Here is a 23,204-nt window from a genome sequence, read left to right on the forward strand (position 1 = left end):
TTGGTGCTTAGGGAGAAAGGATAGTGAAAATCAGCTCTTTTATGTGACCAAAGAATCTCTTTATTTAATGTCCTTATTAATGTGAACTGAACCTAAAAATGTGGACATCTAGGTATATATATATATGTGTATATATATATATATTGCTTAATTCCAGTTTCACCTGCTTTAGAAAAACTGTCTTGTAACTTCCTTCTTAAGGAATAATTGTTATATGTTCATTTCTATTCCTCAGTTTCTCACTAATCTTCAAATCATTTTGGAGTAGATAGTACAGTAAGGTATTATACAAACAGGAAACATGTAAGTACTACAGTAAGGCATTATACTATATACCCTCATTTTAAATTTAATTTTATTTATTTTTTAATTGAAGTATAGTTGATTTACAGTGTTGTGTTAATTTCTGCTGTACATCAAAGTGACTCAGTTATACACCTATATATGTTCTTTTTTTTTTAATATTCTTTTCCATTATGGTTTATCCCAGGAGATTGGATATAGTTCCTTGTGCCATACAGTAGGACCTTGTTTTTTATCTATTCTAAATGCAATAGTTTGCATCTACCAGCCCCAAACTCCCAGTCCAACCCTCTCCCTCCCCACCCCCTTGGCAACCACAAGTCTGTTCTCTATGTCTGTGTGTTTGTTTCTGTTTCGTAGATAGGTTCATTTGTGTAGATAGGCCTCCCATTTCCTTGGGTGTCAGAATCCCCCACCAGCGGCCGGCAGGCGCCCTACTTGTCGGGAGACACTAAGTCTGCGTCTTTCCACACCGCCATCTTGACTCCGCCCTCCGTAGACTTTTTAACGATGGCCATTCTGACCGGTGTGAGGTGATACCTCACTGTAGTTTTGTTTGCCTTTCTCTAATAATTACTGTTGTTGAGCATCTTTTCACTATGCCCTCTTTTAACTGATCCTCTCTTGATGGACGTAGTGGTTGTATTCAAAATATTTAATAACTAGTACGAACCCTGACCAATCAGAGTGGACCTGGCTATACACACCTGCAGGGGCCCAGCCCCTGATGCCCCACTGCAGGTACACACAACTGCACCCTTACAGAACTTTTTCCCTCTCCTGAACGCTGGGGAAGTAAAAAGAAACACATACTGGTTTCTTGTTTGCACTGTCTTCCTTCTCTGTGTATTCATCTCTGGATAATTTTGGAGCCTGTATGTCTAACAGGATGAGCCCTGGGTTAGGAATTCTGACATTCTGTCATTTCGACTCATCTTCATTCAGGTCTTGTTGTTTTACCTGGGGTCTCAGGGTTCCCACTGTAAAACTGGGGCAAGGGACTTTTAAATCCAGTTGAACTCAACAAGTTTCTTAAGGTCTGGTTCACCTAGCATCTCTCAGCTACGGGTAACCAAGTCATTAATTGTAGAAAAGCTACGTGCCCTGAATGAGGCGGCGACTCAGAATCCGGCTGTTCCCTTAGATTGAACAGCAAGATCGCCTAGAAGTTGGAGATTTCGGTCTCTCACGTGGATAAAAGTTGAAAGTACACGCACTAGTGCCTGTTTAGCATCTCTGCTGTCAGAGCTAGCTTTACACAGAGAAACCTTCCCCTCCAAACAAAACAAAACAAAATAACAGCTTAATGTCTCAGCCATTTAGAAACCAAATCACTGGTATGTTTACTAATGAAATGTTTCATGCTCTTTGAAGCCTTTGAGGGGAGAAAAGACAAACGCTCAGGCCAATCTATAAATCACGTTAAATAATTTCTATTCCTTTCCAAGGAAACTTTTTTCACCCTCTGTGTGTTATATTATCTGTGTGCAACAGACACTGGCAGACGGAAAAATGACAGGACACTTTAAGCAAATTTAATGAAGTAGCTCCAAATATTGTATCAAAATAAATGAAGTGAATAATGCAAGAGTGTATTCCTGGGTCTCTTTTCACAACAATAACCATTGTGTGAACCACACACCAGAGGCCATTCAGATGGATAGCTGAATGTAAAGGTGCCACTGTGATGTATTACAGACCAGGAGACAATAGGCAGCTTCAATTGCTGTATTTAATTTCAGTAATTCTTTGCGTCCACGAACTGGGAAGAAACAGGAGGGGAGGGGAGAATGAGAGTTACAGCCCCTTTGAGCCCAAGTTTTTGCTTTAGGTTCCATCAAATAGCCCAGACGGGTTCTTGGTTTTTTTGGGTTTTTTTTGTTTTTTTTAGTTTTATTGAAGTATAGTTGATTACAATGTGGTGTTAATTTCTGCTGTACAGCAAAGTGACTCTTATCCATATATATTCTTTTTCATATTCTTTTCCATTATGGTTTATCACAGGGTATTGAATATAGTTCCCTGTGCTCTACAGTAGGACCTTGTTGTTTATCCATTCTATATATACTAGTTTGCATCTGCTAATCCCAAATTCCCAATCCATCCCTCTCCCACCCCACTGCTCCTTGGCAACCACAAGTCTGTTCTCTGTGTGTGTGAGTCTGTTTCTGTTTCGTGGATACGTCGATTTGTGTCGTATTTTATATTCCACATATGATGTCATATGATATTTGTCTTTGTCTGACTTACTTCGCTTGGTATGATCATCTCTAGGTCCATTCATGTTACTGCATGGGTTCTTGGGTTTTAACTCTTCTGGATCTATTGGTGGGACCCCCTCTGTCTTCTGAGGGAACATTACTCAGAAATTAGCGGCTCCCTTTGGGGTGGACCTTTGTCACCTTTTGATTGTGCAACACCGGTGATCCCTTTAGGGAAGCCCTCACTGTTCTCTGTTGTAGAAGCTGAAGGAGTAAGATTCTGTCTCTGACAGCGAGGGGTCAGCACGTGGCCTGGACTTGGCCAACCTGATTCTTTCTCCAAGATTCTGATTCTTGAGTAACAGGTACAGGGAGGTAGGGGATATAGGAGGTCACACCTGTGGCCGGGACATTAAGTGGCTTTTGTCACCTTTGCCGTGGTTTCCAATATCTGGGTCTCTGCAGTCCCCTTGGTCCCTGCTCATTTCCCAGGATTTTATCCCTGTCTCTTGTATCTTTCCAATAATGGGTCAATTTCCGTTGCTTGCCACCAAGAAAACTGACCATCTTAAATAAGCTTCTTAGAAGAAAATGCCATTTTTTTTGCCACAGGGAAAGAGAGGTGAGGTATTTTTAAAACACCCTGGGGCTGAAGATAAGAAGACAGTATGCCAAACACTCATTAAACTCTTGCTGTGTCAGAAATGGTTCTAAGTAGTTTGTACCTATTAGCTCAGTGCTCACAATTATATTTTATGGGAGTTCACTGTTATTTCCATTTTACAGATTAGAAAATGAAAGGTGAGAGATGATCAATTACTTAAGTGCATCAAAGTAAAAAGTGGAAGGGCCAGAAGTTGAACCCAGGGAGTCTGGGTCTAGTTCTTGCCTGTTAAGGATATTCCATTGCCTCTCTTGAACGGTAAAACTGCCCACACCCAAGATAATGCCAAACAATGAGGCAGGTCAGGAAAGCCTCTTACTGTGGTCACAAGAATAGTGACTTCTTTGGTGGACAAGGTTTATTTTGATGCTCCTGTGGGTTCTCTCTGCATCCTCTCCAAACAAGGTACCTGAGAGCAATTTCCCATCACTATTGCCAGTGGTATCACATCACTTAGATAGCACAGTAGGCTAGAAATATTATTAATCTGGATATAAGGGAGGTGGTATTTGCTGCTCTGGGCAATTATCTGTCAGCCGTGTGCCCTCTGTATAGATCCCGGCTAAGCTTCCTGTACCTGCCCCTCTCAAACCCTGTAGAATTAATATTCCTCTATCCAAGGACATCATTATGTAGACACATGAAGGCATTGCACACGTGTTACTTTGTCATTTTCATACCGTCAGTGGACAGACAGCACAGCAAAAATGCCTAGAATTTTACTCCAAATGGCATGTGAGAGTTAGGAGCTCTGGTTACTCAGAGTCATCTCTGAAATCAGGAAAGGTGGTTTGGGGGTAATTTCACAGCAGCACAGCTGGGGATGCAGGAGGCTTGGTACGCTTTCCTTGGGGCTTCCTACAATGCTGACAGACCACTGCCAGCATCTCTCTTGGGGAAGGAGGAGCCTTTGCTGATTATCACCCAGCCCAGACCTCTGGAATCCGTTAATAACGATTTACCCTTTGTGTTGACTGCAGAATTCGGAACTTGTGTAAGGTTTATGCATCAAGTTACTCCTTGCCGCTCCCACCCCAAGCTTCAGCCTCTGTTCTTCATGGGATTACTTAAGCTTTACCCGGCTACCTTTTCTCCAGGTATAGCTTTTCTGGCTTGGCCAACCTCCCTCTAATCTTGCAGATTTGGAAATACAACCCAGTTACTCTCAATGTCTCCCAGTTACCGTCCAGGTCTTGCATCTAGATGAGCACATATTTTTATTCTTTATTCTCCACTGGGTTGATAAGCACCATGGACAGGTCTACTTATCATTACCTTGAGATAATGACCAAGTTGAGTGAGTTCTGGGCTCAGCCTTGGTGTCATAAATGCATGATTGCCAGCGCAGCCCAGTTAACAGATTGAGAAGCTGCAATTAATATGATAACGTTTCACACAGGACATTTCATCTGCAGATATAAATCACAAGGAACATGCATTGTGCTCAGCTAAGGTGAATTCCACTGAATCACTGAGAAGTTTTGGTCTCACTGGGACAGCTGAATGCCTTGAAAACAAAAGTAGAAAATGAAGGAATTAAAGTGAGTCTTTTTTTTTAACGATTTTTTTTTTGATGTGGACCATTTTTAAAGTCTTTATTGAATTTGTTACAATATTGTTTCTGTTTTATGTCTGTTTGGTTTTTTGGCCGTGAGGCATGTGGGATCTTAGCTCCCCGATAAGGGATCAAACCCACACTCCCTGCAATGGAAGGTGAAGTCTTAACCACTGGACCGCCAGGGAAGTCCCCTAAAGTGAGTCTTATCTGTAGCAGACATACACAGATGTAAGTTGGGATTGTCACCTTGAGTTACTGTGTGTATGTGTGTACATACATGCCACATGTATCTATGGAACAGGGATTAAGAATGCAGGCTCTGGAGGTAGCCTGTCTTATTTCATATCCTGGGTCTGCTACTTATGAGATGTGCAATCTTGGGCAAGTACCAAGGAACTCAGAATTTGAGCCCAGGCATTCTGGCCACAAGTCCAGGCCTTAAGCCACCATGCTGTACTGCTTCTCTAGCATAAATAATAAGTCAAGAAGACAAAACAAATATCCTTCCCACTCCACCTTTTGTCCTCTGATTCTTTCCAGAGTCAAACAGAGTTACTAGTTTCTTAGTTTTTAAGATTTATTATTGTTTTTATTTTTTAATTGAAATATAGTTTCAGGTGTACTGTACAATGATTTGATATTTGCATAATTATGAAATGATCACCACAATACGTCTAGTGACCCTCTGTCCCCATACAAAGTTATTACAATATTATTGACCGTATTCCTTATGCTGTATATTACACCCCCATGACTTATTTAATATATGAATACAGGTTTGTACCTCTTAATCCCCTTCACCTGTTTTGCCCCCCACACTCTCCCCTCTGGCAACCACCTCTTTTTTCTCTGTTTCTATGCATCTGTTTTTTGTTTTGCTTTTTAGATTCCACATATAAGTGAGATTGTGGTATTTGTCTTTCTCTGACTCATTTCACTCGGCATAATACCCTCTAGATTCATCCACGTTTTCACAAATGGCAATATTTCATTCTTTTTTATGGCTGAGTAATATTCCATTGTGTATATATAGTGTTGATTTTTGTGTGTGGTGTGAGGAAGTAGTCCAGTTTGATTCTTTTGCATATAGCTATCCATTTCCCCCAACACCATTTATTAAAGAGGTTGTCCTTTTTCCACTGTATATTCTTGCCTCCTTTGACATAGATTAATTGACCATATAAGTGTGGGTTTAGTTACTGGTTTCTTATGTATTGCTCCAGTAATAATAGATTTTGATTAAGCGTGACCTAGCCCTAGTCCTTATATCTGCATGTTTGACTTAATGATAGAACACGGAGTGTTCCATATTATATAAAGACGTCCTTCATTCCTTTCAGTATGCTTTACATAAACTTCACGGCATAGAGCTATCCCTGGTGTGAGACACGGTGTGGGCAGTCCTTCTAGAGTTGACATCATGCTGGTGAACAGGGGGGTGGGCAGCTCAGCCAACACCCAGATTGACTTTTCCAGAGCCACCCACAGTGACAACATCCCCTTGATGGCTGTGGTGGCACTGTGGCCAACATCTTCCCCAGAGACACCTATTTCGATGATGATAGAAGGGGGTTCCTGGGATCCTGTGGTGACTTCATATGTCCGGGGAAGATCCCACGGACCCCCTATAACCATGGAAACTATAGAATCCTATGTGGCAACAGGAAGCCACACTGACTCTGGAGACTAAAGAACCATCATGGCCTTACCAACGTGTATCAGTTGGCTATTGCTGCGTAACATCCAAGCACAGAAATCCAATTGCTTAAATTAATAAATATTTCTTTAGTTCCTGCGTCTGTGCATTGGCTGGACATTTCTTCTGATCTTGCTTGGGCTTACTGATGTTCCTATGTCAGTTGGTGAGTCAACTGTTAGATCGATTTTCCTGATTTTGGCTGGACTCTCGGGTGTCTGGGGACTTGACAGGACGACTGGATTTCCTTTGATGCCCTACATGACTCATTATCTGGCAGGCTACCCCAGGCTTGTTGACAGGGAGGCAGCGAGCTCCAAAGAGTGAGGTGCAGCAGGTCTCTTGAGACCTAGGTGTGGAAAAGGCACAGTGTCACTTCCACCATACTTTGTGGGCTAAAGCAGGTGACAAGACTAGCTCACATCCAAAGGGTGGGGAAATACACTCTACCTCTTAACAGGAGGCACTTCAGAGTCATGTTGCAGATGGTGTGACCCACAGGGAAAAGGATTGGAGCCTCTTTTTGCAGTCAATGCCTCACACCAGTAGAGTATACTGTCCCAGAAGCTTGGAGACACTTATGGGTTGAGAAAAGGCCTTGGAAGCCTGTACTGAGCCCTTGGGGCCTGAGAGCTGGTTATAACCCAGAGACCCAGAGGAGCCCCATGGACTCTGTAGCCAGTTCCCTGTTTATGGACATTTAGATTGTTTCCAGGGTTCTGTCATTAAAAAGAGCTCTGCAAGAAATATCCTTAGGCCTACATCTGTCTTTGGGCAAATGTGCAGGTCCAGTTGTGGGATAAATCGCCTAGTGTACTTTGGAGAGAGAATCTTTCTTTGTGGGGGGAGCGCTTGGCCAGGTACCTAAATAACTCCAAACTGGCTCCATACAAGAACGGATCTCCTTGAAACCTGCACCTAGAGGCTGATTCATCATCGGAGGCACCAGTGTCTGGGACCAGCGGCCATCCTCTGCACCCAACCTCTACTCATCACCCCTCCCCAGCATTCAGCATTGGTCTTCCCGACAGCATTCCACTGAGTGCTTCTCCCGAGGATCCCTCTGCCGAGCGCACTGAGCCAAGGGCTGCATTAAATCAGATCTCGGTTGAATGGCTCAGTAATGCAGAGCATCCCGGATCCAGTGGTGCGAGCCAGAGCTGTTGTTTAAGGAGAGCATTCTTTGCCCATCTCTGACCTCAGGAGCCTCAGAAACTTACAAGCAGCTCACGCAGCTCAATATCAAAAAAACAAACAACCCAATCCAAAAATGGGCAGAAGACCTAAATAGACATTTCTCCAAAGAAGATATACCGACTGCCAACAAACACATGAAAGGATGCTCAACATCATTAATCATTAGAGAAATGAAAATCAAAACTACAATGAGATATCATCTCACACCGGTCAGAATGGCCATCATCAAAAAATCTAGAAACAATAAATGCTGGAGAGGGTGTGGAGAAAAGGGAACCCTCTTGCACTGTTGGTGGGAATGTGAATTGATACAGCCACTATGGAGAACAGTATGGAGGTTCTTTAAAAAACTACAAATAGAACTACCATATGACCCAGCAATCCCATTACTGGGCATATACCCTGAGAAAACCATAATTCAAAAAGAGACATGTACCACAATGTTCATTGCAGCTCTATTTACAATAGCCAGGACATGGAAGCAACCTAAGTGTCCATCAACAGATGAATGGATAAAGAAGATCTGGCACATATATACAATGGAATATTCCTCAGCCATAAAAAGAAACAAAATTGAGTTATTTGTAGTGAGGGAGATGGACCTAGAGTCTGTCATACAGAGTGAAGTAAGTCAGAAAGAGAAAAACAAATACGTATGTTAACACATATATATGGAATCTAAAAAAAAAAAAAAAAGATCATGAAGAACCTAGGGCAAGACAGGAATAAAGACGCAGACCTACTAGAGAATGGACTTGAGGGCATGGGGAGGGGGAAGGGTAAGCTGGGACAAAGTGAGACAGTGGTATGGACAGATATACACTACCAAACGTAAAATAGCTAGCTAGTGGGAAGCAGCCACATAGCACAGGGAGATCAGCTCGGTGCTTTGTGACCACCTAGAGGGGTGGGATAGAGAGGGTGGGAGGGAGGGAGACGCAAGAGGGAGGTGATATGGGGATATATGCATATGAATAACCGATTCACTTCGTTATAAAGCAGAAACTAACACACCATTGTAAAGCAATTATACTCCAATAAAGATGTTATAAAAGAAAGATATAAATGGTACCATACTGGAAGGGAGGAGGTAACACTGTCACTATTTGCTATTTGATGGCTTGATAACTTATGTAGAGAATCCTAAAGTCTCCAACCCAAACCAAAAAAACACCAAGTGAACACAGAGGACTTCAGGCAAGGTGAGCTTTCTTCCCAGCAGCTGAGGCCACACTGAGGTCCAAGCCCAGATTTCTGCCCACACCTGCCACTCACAGGAGTGGCAGTTGGAACCACGTTCAGTCCTGCTGTTTCCTGACCTTAAGCTGCTTGGTGGGTCAGGGGAGCCGGGACGGGAGCCAGGAAGCACGGCTGAGTGGAACTTGCCTCCTTGGAACTATAGCACCAGCATCTGTATGTCGATACGCGTGCTTCAAAGGGTAGATTGGGAGCAGGGCCGCCAGTGGAGCTGGGAGGCCCAGCCAGCAGAGAGGCCTTTGGGGAACGTTGGGCTCCTGGGCGACATAGCAAAGAGCAAAGCAGAGACGGTCTGTTCTCGGCTGCCTAATTGGCTCACACCAGCTATGAGGCACTGGCAAGAAAGTCCCCAATCATTCAAGTTGGTAGTAAGAATCCCAATTAGACCTCAGGAGACCTCTTCCCTCTCAAGATGCTGTGCTTGTTCTGCTCCTTCGGGCCAAGCTGACATTGGCAACCGAGTCATGCAGTCCTTAAAGGGGAAAAATTACCCAGTCGGGCATGAATCCAGGGGCCCCTCCCTCTGTGTTCCCATCTTTACAGGAAGGTTGGCTCTCAGGAATCCAGCCACTCCATAAACCAAGCGGCTTCTACTGGACGACTGTGCGTTCATCAGGTGGGAGCAGGTACTGCTGTAAAGAAGCCAGTATAGCAGTTAGTGAGACAGAATCAAGGTCTGTTTCTCATCAAGAAGAGCCTGGGAGGGTCCGATCCTCTCCAGAGCCGCGAGCATCCTGAAGCCACCCAGGGACCGTCCCAGGCTCTCTCCAACTGGTGGTGCTACACGCCAACGTGTGTCTTCCCCAAATACCGTATGATATCACTTATACGTGGAATCTAAAATATGACAGAATAAATAATAAAAAAACAATAAAATAAAATATGACAGAAATAAACCTATCTATGAAACAGAAGCAGATTCATGGACGTAGAGAACAGACTTGTGGTTTCCAAGGTGGGGGGGGTGGGGATGGATGGAGTGGGAGTTTGGGGTTGGTAGATGCAAACTATTACATTTAGGATGGATAAACAACAAGGTCCTACTGTAAAGCACACAGAGCTATATATTCAGTATCCTGGGATAAACCATAATGGAAAAGAATATAAAAGATGAATGTATATATGTACGTATAACTGGATCACTTTGCTGTACAGCAGAAATTAACATTGTAAATCAACTCTATTTTAATTAAAAAAAAAACAACCCAAAACAAAAAACATACGTCTTCCCGGTCACACAGGCAGGATAAGAGAGAGCATGGGGCGCTCGCTCACACTTGCTTCTGACCGCCCCTTCTGGGAGTGACCTGTCATCCCGGTTCACTCGTTGCCAGAACTAGTCATGTGGACCCAACTGAACTGCAAGGCTGGCTGGGAAATGTACCGAGAACGACTGTCTCTACCACAACTTCCATGTGTTAAAACACGCCCAAGTATTTGGGGGCTCTAGACAAAGAAGGGAAACCCCTCCCTTCCCTGGGGATATGAAAAAGCCAGAGAAATGTCTATTTGTCAGTAGACTTTGGAGGTACTGATTGGAGCACAGCTGGCAGGATTCTGACTAAAGTGAAGACGTCCACACAGGTTGATCTGGGAAGAGGGGGGATATTTAATTCTTACCATGCTACACTCAGAGACAGTAAGCCAGCAAGGTCTGTATAGAAAGAGATGAGAAGAGGTATTATCTCCTTTGCCCCTCTTGAGGGCAGGAGTTGCATCAACCTATATTTGTCGCCCCTGAAGTGATCGAATCTGAAGACTTGTCTACTGGCCCAGGGGAAGAGGCTGGTGTCACATCTATGAGGCAGCATAACTACATTATAGTAGTTTCCTAAATTATTGTTCAGTTTCCTGGTTTCCACTAGGTGGCCAGCTTAATTTATCAGACTATGCCCTCATCACTCATGCTCTGTAAACCATTCATTGTCTGTCTGCCCATCCATCCACTCACTCAAACATTCATCCATCCATCTATCCATCCAAACATTTGTCCATCCATTCAAGTATCTAATCCATCCATCCATCCATCCATCCATCCATCCATCCATCCATCCATCTAAAACAGCCATCCATCCATCCAAACATTTGTTCATCCATTCAAGCATCTATCATCCATCCATCCATCCATCCATCCACCCCTCCATCCCTCCAGACAAATGTTCACTGATTGCTGACTCTTGCTAGGCATGGCTCTAGTCATGGAGTACACAGCAGAGGACAGGTAGGACTAGATCCTTACTCTTCTGGAACTTACATTCTGCTAGGGAAGACACACAACAAACAAGAAAGGCAATACTTGGAAAGGACAATGCCAGAGTTGTCTACAAAGTCTGTAAAATGGGATGACAAGAGAAGGGGGACTTGAACGGGAGGGGGTGTGAGGCCACTCTAAGGTGGGCAGAGAAAGCCTCACTGAGGATGTGACATATGAGCTGAGACCTGAATGGTAAGGAGGGGTCAAGCCTGTGACAATACGGGAGAACAGAGTTCCAGAAAGGAGAGGCAAAAAGGGCAAAATCTCCGAGGTGGGGATAAGCGTCTTTCGTTAGAAGAATAGACAGAAGGAAACCAGTGGGGCTGGAGTTGGTGAAGCAAGAGGGGCTGCAGTGGGAAATGAGGGTGGGGTGATGGGCGGCACTGCATCGCGCTGGACCTGTCGGCCACGGTACAAAGTCCAGGTTTCACTCTAGGATTTATGGCATCTATTGGAGGGTTTTAAGCTGGGGAGTGACATGATTTGAATTATGTTTTTAAAAGGTCACCCTGTTAATTTTCATTTAGCAAACACTGACTGTCTACTTAGTAGATTCATTTAAGTGCCATGAAATGCTCTGGAGGCAGGGGGAGCAAAGGAGAGCAAGACAGAAGCTTTTAAACTTATGAAACAAACGTCGGTCATCATGCTTTGAGTCCATTAGCGTAACTGGCAGATCGGACTAGATTGAACATCAGGGAAAAACCACCGTGAGAAATTCGAAGTCTGGGTGTCCTGGAAAGAGGAGGGGACACAGGGTCTGCTGGCCCATGGGACTCTTTCATGGGGATCCAGCCAGAGAGTGGTGGGTGGGTTTCCAGGGTGGACCCACACAGCTGGTTTGTGAAGAGATTTGCTACCTCTTCTTCAGGATGAACCTCAATTTTCTGGGGTCCTGTACATGTGGTTCCAGGGTCTTCCTGAATGTCCAGAAAGCAAAGCTCATGGGAATGGAATTGTGGGCGGGAGAAGTGAGGAAGCCAGGAAAAGCCAGTAGGGGATCGATTGCTTTGCGGGACCAACATTCATTTTTACAGCAAAAATATCTTGATTCTCCCTTTGAAGTTTGTCCTTTCTCACTCTGAGTCCCTACTTTTTTGTTTTTTACCCGAGATTTAATGTACATTTATTCTTAACACGTGGACCATAGAGTATAATGGTTTCATACTGAATAAAAGATATCCATTAAGCCAAAGAAGGAAAAAAGGAGGAATTTACATCGTTTTAGCTACATTGTTTGAAATACAAATATGTAGATTTTATCACTGAAAGAAATCTCAGTTGTGTTTCTTCATCAGAAACTTCAACTGAACCTAGAACTTTTCCACGCCTCCATTAGAAAGAAAACAGAACAAAACAAAAACCCAGAAAAAAAAAAAAAACTATAAGTTGATTGGCTGCTGAAACAGCAAGGCACTAATCTCTCCCCCAGGCTCCAGCTACAGGGAGATGTCTGTGATGGAGGCCTGAACATTACATCTTGCAGGTGACAGACTTATGTTCAGCTTGTGACTCCAGTCAGCCAATAGGGGTCAATTGAGGGACTTTATGTGAAAGTGTCAGGACACTTACTGTCTTTACTCTGAGATTGTTTGCTGTGAAGCTGCCAAGGATAGGGCTTCCGGAGGCCACTGTATGGATGACCTGAGCCTCAAGTCAAACAGGCAAATACTAAGCGTGGAGTAAGAGAGGGGAGGAGATAGAACCCTGGGTCCAACCATTCCTGAAGCCAGCTTCACCTCCACTTGTTCAGTCCTATGGAGCAATAAATTCCGTCCACCTCCCCTATTATTTTTCCTGAAGTCCAGTTAAAAAACAATTTTTAAAATCACTTGCAATGCAAACATCAGGATAGGACTTTTCCCCTCCTAAGGGGACTACTTCCTCCCTGGAGTGGGTAGAATTGTCTCCCTCAAAAGATGTGTTGAAATCCTAACCCTCAGAACCTGTGACTGTGGCCTTATTTGGAAAGAGGGTCTTTGGAAAGAGACAAGGGATTCCAAAGATTGCCAGCGACCAACAGAAGGCAGGGAAGGAGCATGGGACAGATTCTGTCCTTCACAGCCAAGGGAGGAACCAATTCTATTAACTCCCTGATTTTGGACTTCCGGCCTCCAGAACGGGGAGAGAATACGTTCCTGTTGTTTTAAGCCCCGTAGTTTGTGATATACCTCCCAAAAGACATGTAGCCTTTTAAAAAAAAATCTATCTATTTATTTATTTATGGCTATCTATCTATCTATTTATTTATTTATGGCTGCGTTGGGTCTTCGTTGCTGCATGTGGGTTTTCTTTAGTTGTGGCGAGCGGGTGCTACTCTTTGTTGTGGTGCGCGGGCTTCCCATAGTGGTGGCTTCTCTTGTTGCATAGCACGGGCTCTAGGTGTGCGGGCTTCAGTAGTTGTGGCACACGGGCTCAGTAGTTGTGGTGTGTGGGCTCAGTAGTTGTGGCTCGCGGGCTCTAGAGCACAGGCTCAGTAGTTGTGGCGCACGGGCTTCGTTGCTCTGCGGCATGTGGGATCTTCCTGGACCAGGGATCGAACCCGTGTCCCCTGCCTTGGCAGGCGGATTCTCGACCACTGCACCACCAGGGAAGCCCCAAGACACGTAGCCTTAGCACTCTTCAATCCTCCTATGTGCAGGAGGCTAGATTCACAGATTAGCACTCCCCCCTCCCCCCCCATCATGTGATACACACGTCAGCTGGGGCCAGATGTAGGCAAAATGTATGGTAGAGAACTTAACAGGAAGGCTTCTGGGGCCAGTCAGGGGTAAAACTTGCATTCGGATCTCTGGCCACAGCATCCTCTTCGCTCATCACCCCTCAGGTCATCCCTGATCCCTGGGCTGGGGGACCTGAGCCACCCTGGGGGAGCATCCCTGCTTCACCTGCATTCCTGCCGGAGCCTCCATGGCTGCAGCCACAGCAAAGCGAGGCGGGGGGGGGGGGGCATCCCCGGTGGGAGCTAATGACTGCATCTTGGAAAATGACACACGGGGTAGTTAACTCACAGTTCTGAGCTTCCCCAGAGGGAAACAGACAAACCATTCTCTTGCTCTCCCAGGGTGTCCTAGCACAGCCTCATTTGTAAAGTGGGTGTGAAACTGAGGAGGTGGTGAGGCTTTTCTAGATAAGACACGTTCCTGGAAGCCCAGTGCCCTGGTGGGTCCGCAGAGCAGTCAGCTGCCCTGGGTCTGCACACAAGTTTAGCTGCCCTAGACCTCTGGCCAGAGGCCGGTGTTATGGCCTTAATTGTGTCCCCCAAATTCAGGTTTTGAAGTCCTGACCCCCCCAGTAACTAGATGTGACCTTGTTTGGAAATAGGGTCTTTGTGGATGCAGTTAGTTAAGACGAGGTCTTCATGGAACAGGGTGGGTTCTACTCCCACTTGCCTGCTGTTCATCTAAAAAGGGGAAATCTGGGCACGCACACGGGCGCATCCTGGGGAAAACACCACGTGAACACGGAGACAGAGATGGGGTGAAGCGGCTGCAGGACAAGAGACACCAAGGGTGGCTGGCCGCCCCCGGGAGCCGGAGAGGGGCTGCACCAGAGTGTCCCTTAGAGCCTCAGAAGGAACCAGCGCTGTCGACACCTGATCTCAGACTTCCGGCCTCCAGACCGTGGGAGAGCACATTTCTGCTGCTCAAGCCCCCCAGCTTGCGGGACTTTGTTACGGCAGCTGGTAATGGATTGCTCAAGTCCGGGGCACCAAAAGCCGCAGGAAGCCACGGCCTCCACTGGGGGGCGCTGATGACCCCGGGTTCCATGCGCTTAGGGGTCTGGTCTTAGGCAACAGGACCTGAACTCACTGTCTCAGGGAGGGGGGCCGGGGCTTGGCGCGGGAGGTGGAAATGAGCAAGCAGGTCAGGCTAGGAGGAACCCAGCAGCATCACTTATTTTATTCACACCCCAAAGACACCCTGTTGAAAAGTCAGTTCGTTAAGACGTTCATAGCATTTCTTTCTCGGGCTCTGGGTGCACAGAGGGCGGTGTGATCACCGTAAGCTGTGTTCTTTAGGCGATGTTCCCTCTCTTCCCAGGAGACACACAGGGGTGCGCTCTCTCTTTCATATAACAATACACTTCTCCTGATTCTGTCTTGAGAACACACAGCTCCCTCCATCTATTTTTGTTTTCTGCACTTGGGGGTTAAGAGACATGGCTGGGGAGAAGTATTTCCCTATTAGAGGAGAAACGGTGACATAGACGGCAAATGAAAGTTTGCCCTCTGGGCTGAGGAGACTGGGTGTGAAGAGGCCTGCAGGGACGTCTGCCTAGAGACAACAGCAGCAAATTCACCATGTCCAATAAGGGCCACGCTGGATTGTAAGCCGCATTTTCCCAGAGTGTCTGAATTGTCAAGAGAAGGCAGAGATCCAGATTTTTTAGGTGAAGTGGCCAAAGTCTTAAATGTTGACTCAGTCTTTTTTCTATTCTGTAACCTGTTTTATTATCCTTCATACAATTTATGACCATCTGAAAATTATTTCGTTTGCTGTTAATCCCCCCAGCCCCGGCTAGAGGTATGGTCTTTGAGCGTTGGCCTGGGTCTGTTCTATTTACCGCTTACCTCCTGTATTTGCACTAGCTCCTAGCACACAGGAGGTGCTCAATAAATACCAGGTGAATAAGTCAATGATCCATCACTTGACACTGTTTGCACAAAGACAAGGATTTCACGCGACTTCTTTTTCTGGGGAATCGTCTCGGGACGGCGTTTGATTGTTAGAGGAATCTAAAACTCAACCTTTTTAAAAACGCCCCAGCCCAGAGTCACCACGGGCACACACGTGCCTCAGGAAATTGACCTCTGAAAGTACGTGTGAGATCCAAAGACAGGACAGAGCCCTTTTTGCTCCAGCCCAAAGGGAGGCTGGACCACACGCTTGCCTGCCGTGGTTCTCACTTACTGCCATCAGTCAGCAGGCTTTTAGCAGAGAACTGCACGTGTGATTGATTTTCAGATCCTTTCAGGTCCTGAAGGAGAGATACTTAGTACAGAATGTACTTTGTCATCCTGTGTCAACATCGCCTCAATGCAGAGAGAGGCATTACGCTGCGTAAGACTGTAATCGGATTGTTGCCGGGATCCTTCAATCTGCTTTTTCATTTCCCCAAAGCTCAGCTTTGGAGAGCCATTTGCCATGGATGCCAGCCGCTGGGAGGGGGTCAGTGTGTAGAAAGACAAAGGACAGCCATAAAGCCGTGGAAGGCAAATTTTATATTTACAGCCGGTAAGTTTATAAATATATATTACATTCTTACTATGTACAATACATTCTGCACGCAGACGGATTTGAGAGGGGGCAGCGGCAGCATTATGAAACGGAACATCACGCGGGAAAGAACGAAAGAAATGAGGGGGGGGTTACTGAAAGCAAAGGATTATCCTTGAAAAGGGGTGACAGTTTAATCACCCAGCCAGACAATGTAAGTCAAGTGGGGGACAGGAGCAGGTAGCTGATGGCTGCTGGAATCTCAGTCTTAGAGCAAACGGACAGCACCTTAGTTTGGGGGAGAGTGCTGAGGTCGAGAGGGTGAACTGGTGGAATTTACACACTTGGTCTCAGGAGAATTCAATTATATGCATAGAGACTGAAAGAGAGAAAGAGAGAGAGAGAGAGAGAGGGACAGAGGAAGCAGAGAGATAGGTTCAGAAAGACACAGGGACAGAGAGGCACAGAGAAAGAGAAACTGACCTTAGAACCCAACACTCGAATAACCCAGCTCTCTGCCCCATAGGTGGTTACCTCAGGTCCCTCCATCCCTCCAAGGTGGAGAAGAAGCCTCCCCCGCCCCCCCCACCGCCCCGTGTGTGTGAATGGGCCAGGCTTCCTGCCCAACCCACCTCATCGCACACCCCGAGTCCCAACTCTCTCCGCCCTGTACCCTCCGTGTGGACACCCAGATTTATCTCATCAACCTTGAGCAGCAGACTGGATGGGACTGTCCACAGACACATCACAGAAGAACCCTGCTTTCCGGAAAAGCAAGGGGAAGGAGCATCCCTGGGTGTTGAATTCCTTGTGAGCGCTGCTGACCCTCCAAGACCAGCCTCTTCAAAGAAGGACACGTGTGAAGTTTGCCCAGTGGGGCTTCAGCATATAATGTCACCTGGTGGTTGACACAGATGTCACAGTGGAAGAGAGGGAATGGTGACACTGCTCTCCACTGCCGAGTGACCAATGACTTTTGGAAAGGTGGCGATGTGGGGCGTGGTGGGGGAGGAGTACAAACGTGAACATAGTGAATTTGCTAAAAAAAAAAAAAAATTTCTGGTCCTTCGAACCCAGTTGAAAGTCTATACCCAGGCTCCCTAGTTTACTAGTAAAGGGATGCTCTGAATGGCTCAGAGCGTTTTTGTTTGTTTGGGTGGTTGTTCTTGGCATCTAGTTACAAAGGTACTGGTGGCCTATTTACCCTCCTGTTCCATTTCAATCCTTGTCAGCGATTGCCTTGCTTTGCCCCAGCCTTTGGGAGATAACTCGAAACTCGAAACTCTTGCTTCCCAGGAGCTGACTCTAGGTGGCGCTAGACTCCACCTCTGCTCATATGCTCACAGCCAGATGTGCTGCCCAAGGTCCAATGACACGCTTCCTCCCACCCATCCCCTTGAGCCCAACCTGAGTCTCATTTTTCTCCTGTGGTCCACAACATTGAATACGGCAGCTGTGTGGCTTTGATGAAAGAAAGTGAGATGGCAAGAGAGGGATTGTTCTCTCCTGGAGGTTCTCTGAAGTTCAGTGATTCAGAACTCATCTTTCTTCCAATATAAGAATCTTGCCGTGCATGATAAACCCCTTAACACTGACAGAAACATTGGACCCTGGAATGTGGACATCAATTCCAACTCGGGGCTGTCCCAGGGGAGCCAGGGTCATTGTCTGTGGCTCTGTGGATAGCGTCACCCTGATCTTGTCCCGTCTTTTTATCTCCCCACCGGGCACACGGTTGCCCCACATCCCCAAGTTAAAGGCCGAAAGGTGAGTGAGAACCAATGTCTGTGAAGGCCCGGCTTACACATCTTCATGTAATCCTTCCATGTAGCCGCATGACTCTCGGCATCCCCCAGGGTCCAGATCCTGGCAGACCCATTTCACGGCATCCTCACTGCTGGTCGCTATGGAGTTCACGGCGGGGCATCTGTCATCCGTAGAGACGGTGGTGAAAGTGGTGAATTCCACTCTTTTCCTTTTGGAGGTGGGGGACGTCGGGGGCTCGCTTTTCTCATCCTTCCCATCCATGAGTGAGGGTCCTGAAGATCCAAACAGTTGTCCGTTGATGCTGTTTTGGGAGTTTGTGCTGAGGAGATACTTACTCTCTTCGAAATCCATGCCCCTGTCGATGGCGGTGATCTGCTCATCCTGGGAGGAAGCCAAGTTGATGTGATTCTCCAACAATTCGGCCCGGTGGCTCAACCCGACCCAGTCGTGGTAGTGACTCATACCTTCTTGTTCTTCGAAGGGAACCTGCTTGTGCCTGTACTTTAACGCAAAGGTCACACAGTTTATTAGGAAGACCAGAATGGCCAGGCAGAAGACACCCAACAGGGCGTACATCCCAATTTCCAAGTCGCTCAGCCCTTTGGAGGCCTGCGTGAGGTCATTCTCATCCATTTCCCCGTAGCTTCTGGGCAGGTCCACCTGGGCGGGGAAGCTGGTGAGGTCAATGGAGATGGTCTGCAAATGGCTGTCATCATCCAGAAGGCTTTCCTGGACACGGCTCTTCTGGAAGGTGGACCTTTCCGTGGTGGAGCCCCTTCCTTCCATGAGGCCCACGGAAGAACTGCCGTAGTACCGTCCCTCTTGACGCCCCCATTCTTGGGAGGGTTTTTTGGGTCTTCTGTCACTGACATTATTATCCAGGTGACCTCCTGCCCCCGTGTGTCTGCTGTCGCTGGTGTTGGGATTGGCATCGTTTGGGCCAAATTTAACTTTGATGTTGGCTGTCCCCACAGCCAACACACTCTTCCGTTTGGATTTCTGGCATGACTCACAAATAACCATTTCGACCTTCACCAGGGCACCTTGTCCCTCGGCTTCAGCGGTGATTATAGGCCACTTGAATTTGGGGTCTTGGTGGATAGAGACCACCTTCTCATCCAGTGATGTGGCCATCAGGGAGAAGTCTTTCGTGTCGTAAATATCCAAGGGGGTGACAGAGCCATCACTGAATTGGACCCAGCAACTGATGGCTGCTTCCTGTTGAAGAAAAAAAGTAAGTTCATCAAAACGGGCCCCAAAGCTCACTGAATACAAAGTCTTAGTAAAAATAGACACTTTGTCACAAAGATAATACTCCAAGAACAAAGGGAGACCTTTTATGCAGTGTAGAAATAAGAGGCAAGAAGTACTGAGGGTATGAAAGAAAATGAATTCTTGTAAAGATGTAGAAGCCAAAGAAAACTACAACAGCAAAATGACAATGATGAAACAGGACCAGGAATAACCCTCCCTAATGAGATCTACTTTCTTTCCTGAGGTGTTGAAAGAAAGATGGCTTCTTTCTGCGGTGCAAGATCTACTTCTGCCTAGTAATCAACTGCATATCAACGGAGATTTACCGGTTAGTGGGCTCATTTACAAATGTTACACATTTAAACGAAAACTATTTATTACGTTATTTTTAAGTTGCTTTAACACCGAGTCTCCGTGCATTACTCACAACACAGGTTAAAACCCCTGACCTAGACAAGGGTGCCCCAGAGGGGCTGCAGGCTTTGGTTGTGTTGGTCCTGCTACATCAACATCTAAGGATGGGTTTGTATTGGCTTGTGGACAGTCTTGGCTTGGAGGTGAAGAGTAAAACCAACCAGCCAGAGAGAGGGTTAGGGGTCGGGTTAGGGTTGGGGTTGGGAAGGGTTAGGGTTAGGGTTAGGGTTGGGGTTGGGGTTGGGGTTGGGAAGGGTTAGGAAGCTTTCTGTTGGGCGAATCTTTGTCTTCCCTTCCACTCTCCAACCCAACCAGTTGGGGGAAACTGGGAGACCCAAAAGTAGCCAGGGTCAAGACTTGTGTCCATCTCAATCCCTTGTCTTTTTACTTTGTTGCTTTAGACCAGCTTTCCTTGGGACTAGTCTGTCCAGGGAGACTGTAATAGACAAGATAACCTCTAAGCCTTCAGTTTCAGTGACGATGTCATTGGCCTTGACAGCAAACTGGGAGGCCCATTGCTCCCTCCTCCCTCCTCCTAGCTCCCGGAGAAGCTGCTCCACCCCAAACCTAGAAGGATGCACAGCCCTAAGAGGCTTGTGTGCCTGCCCACCTGGCCACAGCTGATTGGACCCATAGGACGGCTGCTGTCAGAGCCATTCATCTCTGCAGCTCTGAGCCAGCCGGCATCTCCCCCTCCAATTTGAAATAAGCAAGATGGGAGAGGCTTCCCTGGTGGCGCAGTGGTTGAGAGTCCGCCTGCTAATGCAGGGGACATGGGTTCGAGCTCCGGTCTGGGAAGATCCCACGTGCCGCGGAGCAGCTGGGCCCGTGAGCCATGGCCGCTGAGCCTGCGCGTCCGGAGCCTGTGCTCCGCAACGGGAGAGGCCACAGCAGTGAGAGGCCCGCGCACCGCGATGAAGAGTGGCCCCCGCTCGCCGCAACTAGAGAGAGTCCTCGCACAGAAACGAAGACCCAACACAGCCATAAATAAATAAATTAACTAACATTAAGATGGGGGTGAAGCACTTAGTGGTGGGAAGATGTGTCGGAGCTCATGTAAGACTGGAGACTGAAGCCCCACTGTGGAGCCCCACGATGGACCAGGTGTAAGCAAATGTCTGGGCACAGCATTCATTTAATGAGACGATGGACATGAGAGAGACTGTAGACCCCCCAGTCTCCCCAAGTTCTTATAGCTGGGGTCTAAGAGGGTCCCACTATCCTTGTAATAAATCCTGTGTTATTTAAACTTGCTTGAGGGGATTTCTCTTACTTGCAACCAAAGAGCCACTGACCACGACAGAAGTGAAGTTTACCTGGTGGTGCCCGGTCTTTGAACTGAGAAGGGAGCTTCTCACATGTGTCTGCTGATCTCTGCTTCTCCTTCAGCAGAGCCAGTAAATACCGACCTTGTTAGCCACCGGCTTGGGGTGGCTGCTAAGTGGAAAATGCCTCCAGGACACAGGGCAGAAGCCACTGGATGTGACCTCGGTTTACCTGGGCCTTCGGATTGGCTGTGAAATTGCAGCAGGAAATTCAAATGCACATTGGATTTCTTGAAACTGAAATGTCAGAGCCAAGTCGCAGGCAGGGACTAAGCTCCATTCAAAGCAAGCATGGAGCAAACCTCAGGGTCACGTGCCTAGCTCTGCATGTCGGAAATGGATTAGCCCCGTGGCCCTATTCTAACTGTGTCTTATCGCTTCCTTAACTCCTAACTGGCAGTCACCTGATTTGATCGCCCCAGGAAGACAGGAAGAAGCCTCGGGTTATTTCTCCTTTGCTATCTGTAACTTGCAACCTGGCTGGCATCATGCCCTGAGAAAAGGGAGGTTTGTCTTTGGCAAGAATTCGTATCCGTTATTGAGATCATCCACTTTCAAGTGCTTTCTAATCCAAACCCCTGCACACAAAGACCACAGTGAAAGGACAAGGGAGTAGCTAACACCTGGCAGGGGAGCCTTCAGTGATGGGTACAGGCTGGGAAAATGGTAAGGCTCTGTGTGTCCAGGGGCAGGTACAGCTTAGCCCACCTTCCTGCCCAAACATAGTCACAGCCTCAGCAGGTGCAAGAGATGGCCATGTACCTGCCGAGGGGAGAGCTTCCAGGAAGCGCTCCTGACCAATAAGGAAAGCTGCCCGAAAACCCCCTATGTGGGCTGGAGGCCTTCTAGCATCCCCACAGGAGGACAGTCCTGCCTCATGGGGCACACAGAATCAGGAGCCTGAGACCACCGTCCTTGGGCATTAAACAAGGCTCACCAAAGTCTCCATCCAGTTTCCTTCTAAGAAATAAAGTTTCTCCATCTCAGATGAGGGAGGAGATCAGATGACGTTTCCAAGTGCCCTTCCAACAGTCCTCTTTGTTTGGAAACCATCGTATCAACACACAAACACGCACCACATGATACACACCACAACATGTACACATACACAACGCACACTACACACAACACACATACGTAACACAAACACACACATACGCACAGTACACACATACACACGACACACTATTAGCGCACGCTGGCTTCCAATAAAGAGAAAGAAGGCCATGACCGATGTCACCACCGGCTTGTTACTTCTGCTTTGAGCTAAATGACAAATGTGGAAGCATCTCCTCCAATCTCCTTCCGACCCCCAGACCCGTTAGCCCGTTTTTTTGAGCAGGGACTTAGCGGAAGGCTGTGGACCCCTCCTTGGAGTCTGTGCCCGCCCTCGCTTTCACCCCACTGCTCGGGGAGGTCAGCGGGGTCCAGAGCCAGGACTGTCTGGGGGTGGGGGTGGAGAAGCAGCACAGGTGACGCGGATGGGGCGCGAGGAGACTGCGTCCAGCCTCTGTGGCCCCTGGTGCCCTATAATCCATCACTCCTGGCAACCTTGGGGTCTGGCATCTCCGTCGGGGGGACTGGGAAGCCTGAGGCTGCGCAGTTGCCCCTTCACAACGCCTCTCCAGACTGCGGAGCGCCCGAGGTGCGAGCCCACTCTTTTGCGGGACCCCTCCACCCCAATTAGTGATTCCACCACACAGGCAACCTGATCTAACGTATGACCTCACCCCACTGTGCGACCTTACCTGAAGTGTGACCTGCTCAAGGCGGAAGCCCACCCAGTGAACGACCCCACTGACATGTGATGCAACCCCACCACGTGACCCCAAGAGACGTGGGATTCCCCCGCTGGTGTGAGCCCCACCTGCTGTGTAACCGCACCTGGTGTGTGACCTCACCTGGTGTGTGACCTCACCTGGGTGTGACCTCACCTGGTGTGTGACCTCACCTGGTGTTTGACCTCACCTGGGTGTGACCTCACCTGGGTGTAACCTCACCTGGTGTGTGACCTCACCTAGTGTGTGACCTCACCTGGTGTGTGACCTCACCTGGTGTGTGACCTCGCCTGGGTGTGACCTCACCTGGTGTGTGA

At 47.3% G+C, this 23,204-nt stretch overlaps 2 protein-coding genes across 2 annotated transcripts in view; one reads left to right on the top strand and one right to left on the bottom strand.

Annotated features, from left to right (window-relative positions):
- GLT1D1 (glycosyltransferase 1 domain containing 1) overlaps positions 1-18,124 on the top strand; it is a 134,229-nt gene extending 116,105 nt beyond the window's left edge. The window contains exons 12-13 of the mRNA XM_029218438.1: positions 16,259-16,367; positions 16,876-18,124. Coding sequence (XP_029074271.1) covers positions 16,259-16,367; positions 16,876-17,258 — 492 coding nt within the window. The 3' untranslated portion in view covers positions 17,259-18,124. The remainder of the gene's footprint in view (positions 1-16,258; positions 16,368-16,875) is intronic.
- TMEM132D (transmembrane protein 132D) overlaps positions 18,093-23,204 on the bottom strand; it is a 481,047-nt gene continuing 475,935 nt past the window's right edge. Inside the window, exon 9 of the mRNA XM_029218452.1 lies at positions 18,093-19,334. Coding sequence (XP_029074285.1) covers positions 18,150-19,334 — 1,185 coding nt within the window. The 3' untranslated portion in view covers positions 18,093-18,149. The remainder of the gene's footprint in view (positions 19,335-23,204) is intronic.

Source organism: Monodon monoceros, unplaced genomic scaffold, assembly GCF_005190385.1.
Source record: "Monodon monoceros isolate NGI ecotype Baffin Bay Population unplaced genomic scaffold, NGI_Narwhal_1 Super_Scaffold_1, whole genome shotgun sequence".
NCBI classification, from domain to species: Eukaryota; Metazoa; Chordata; class Mammalia; order Artiodactyla; family Monodontidae; genus Monodon; species Monodon monoceros.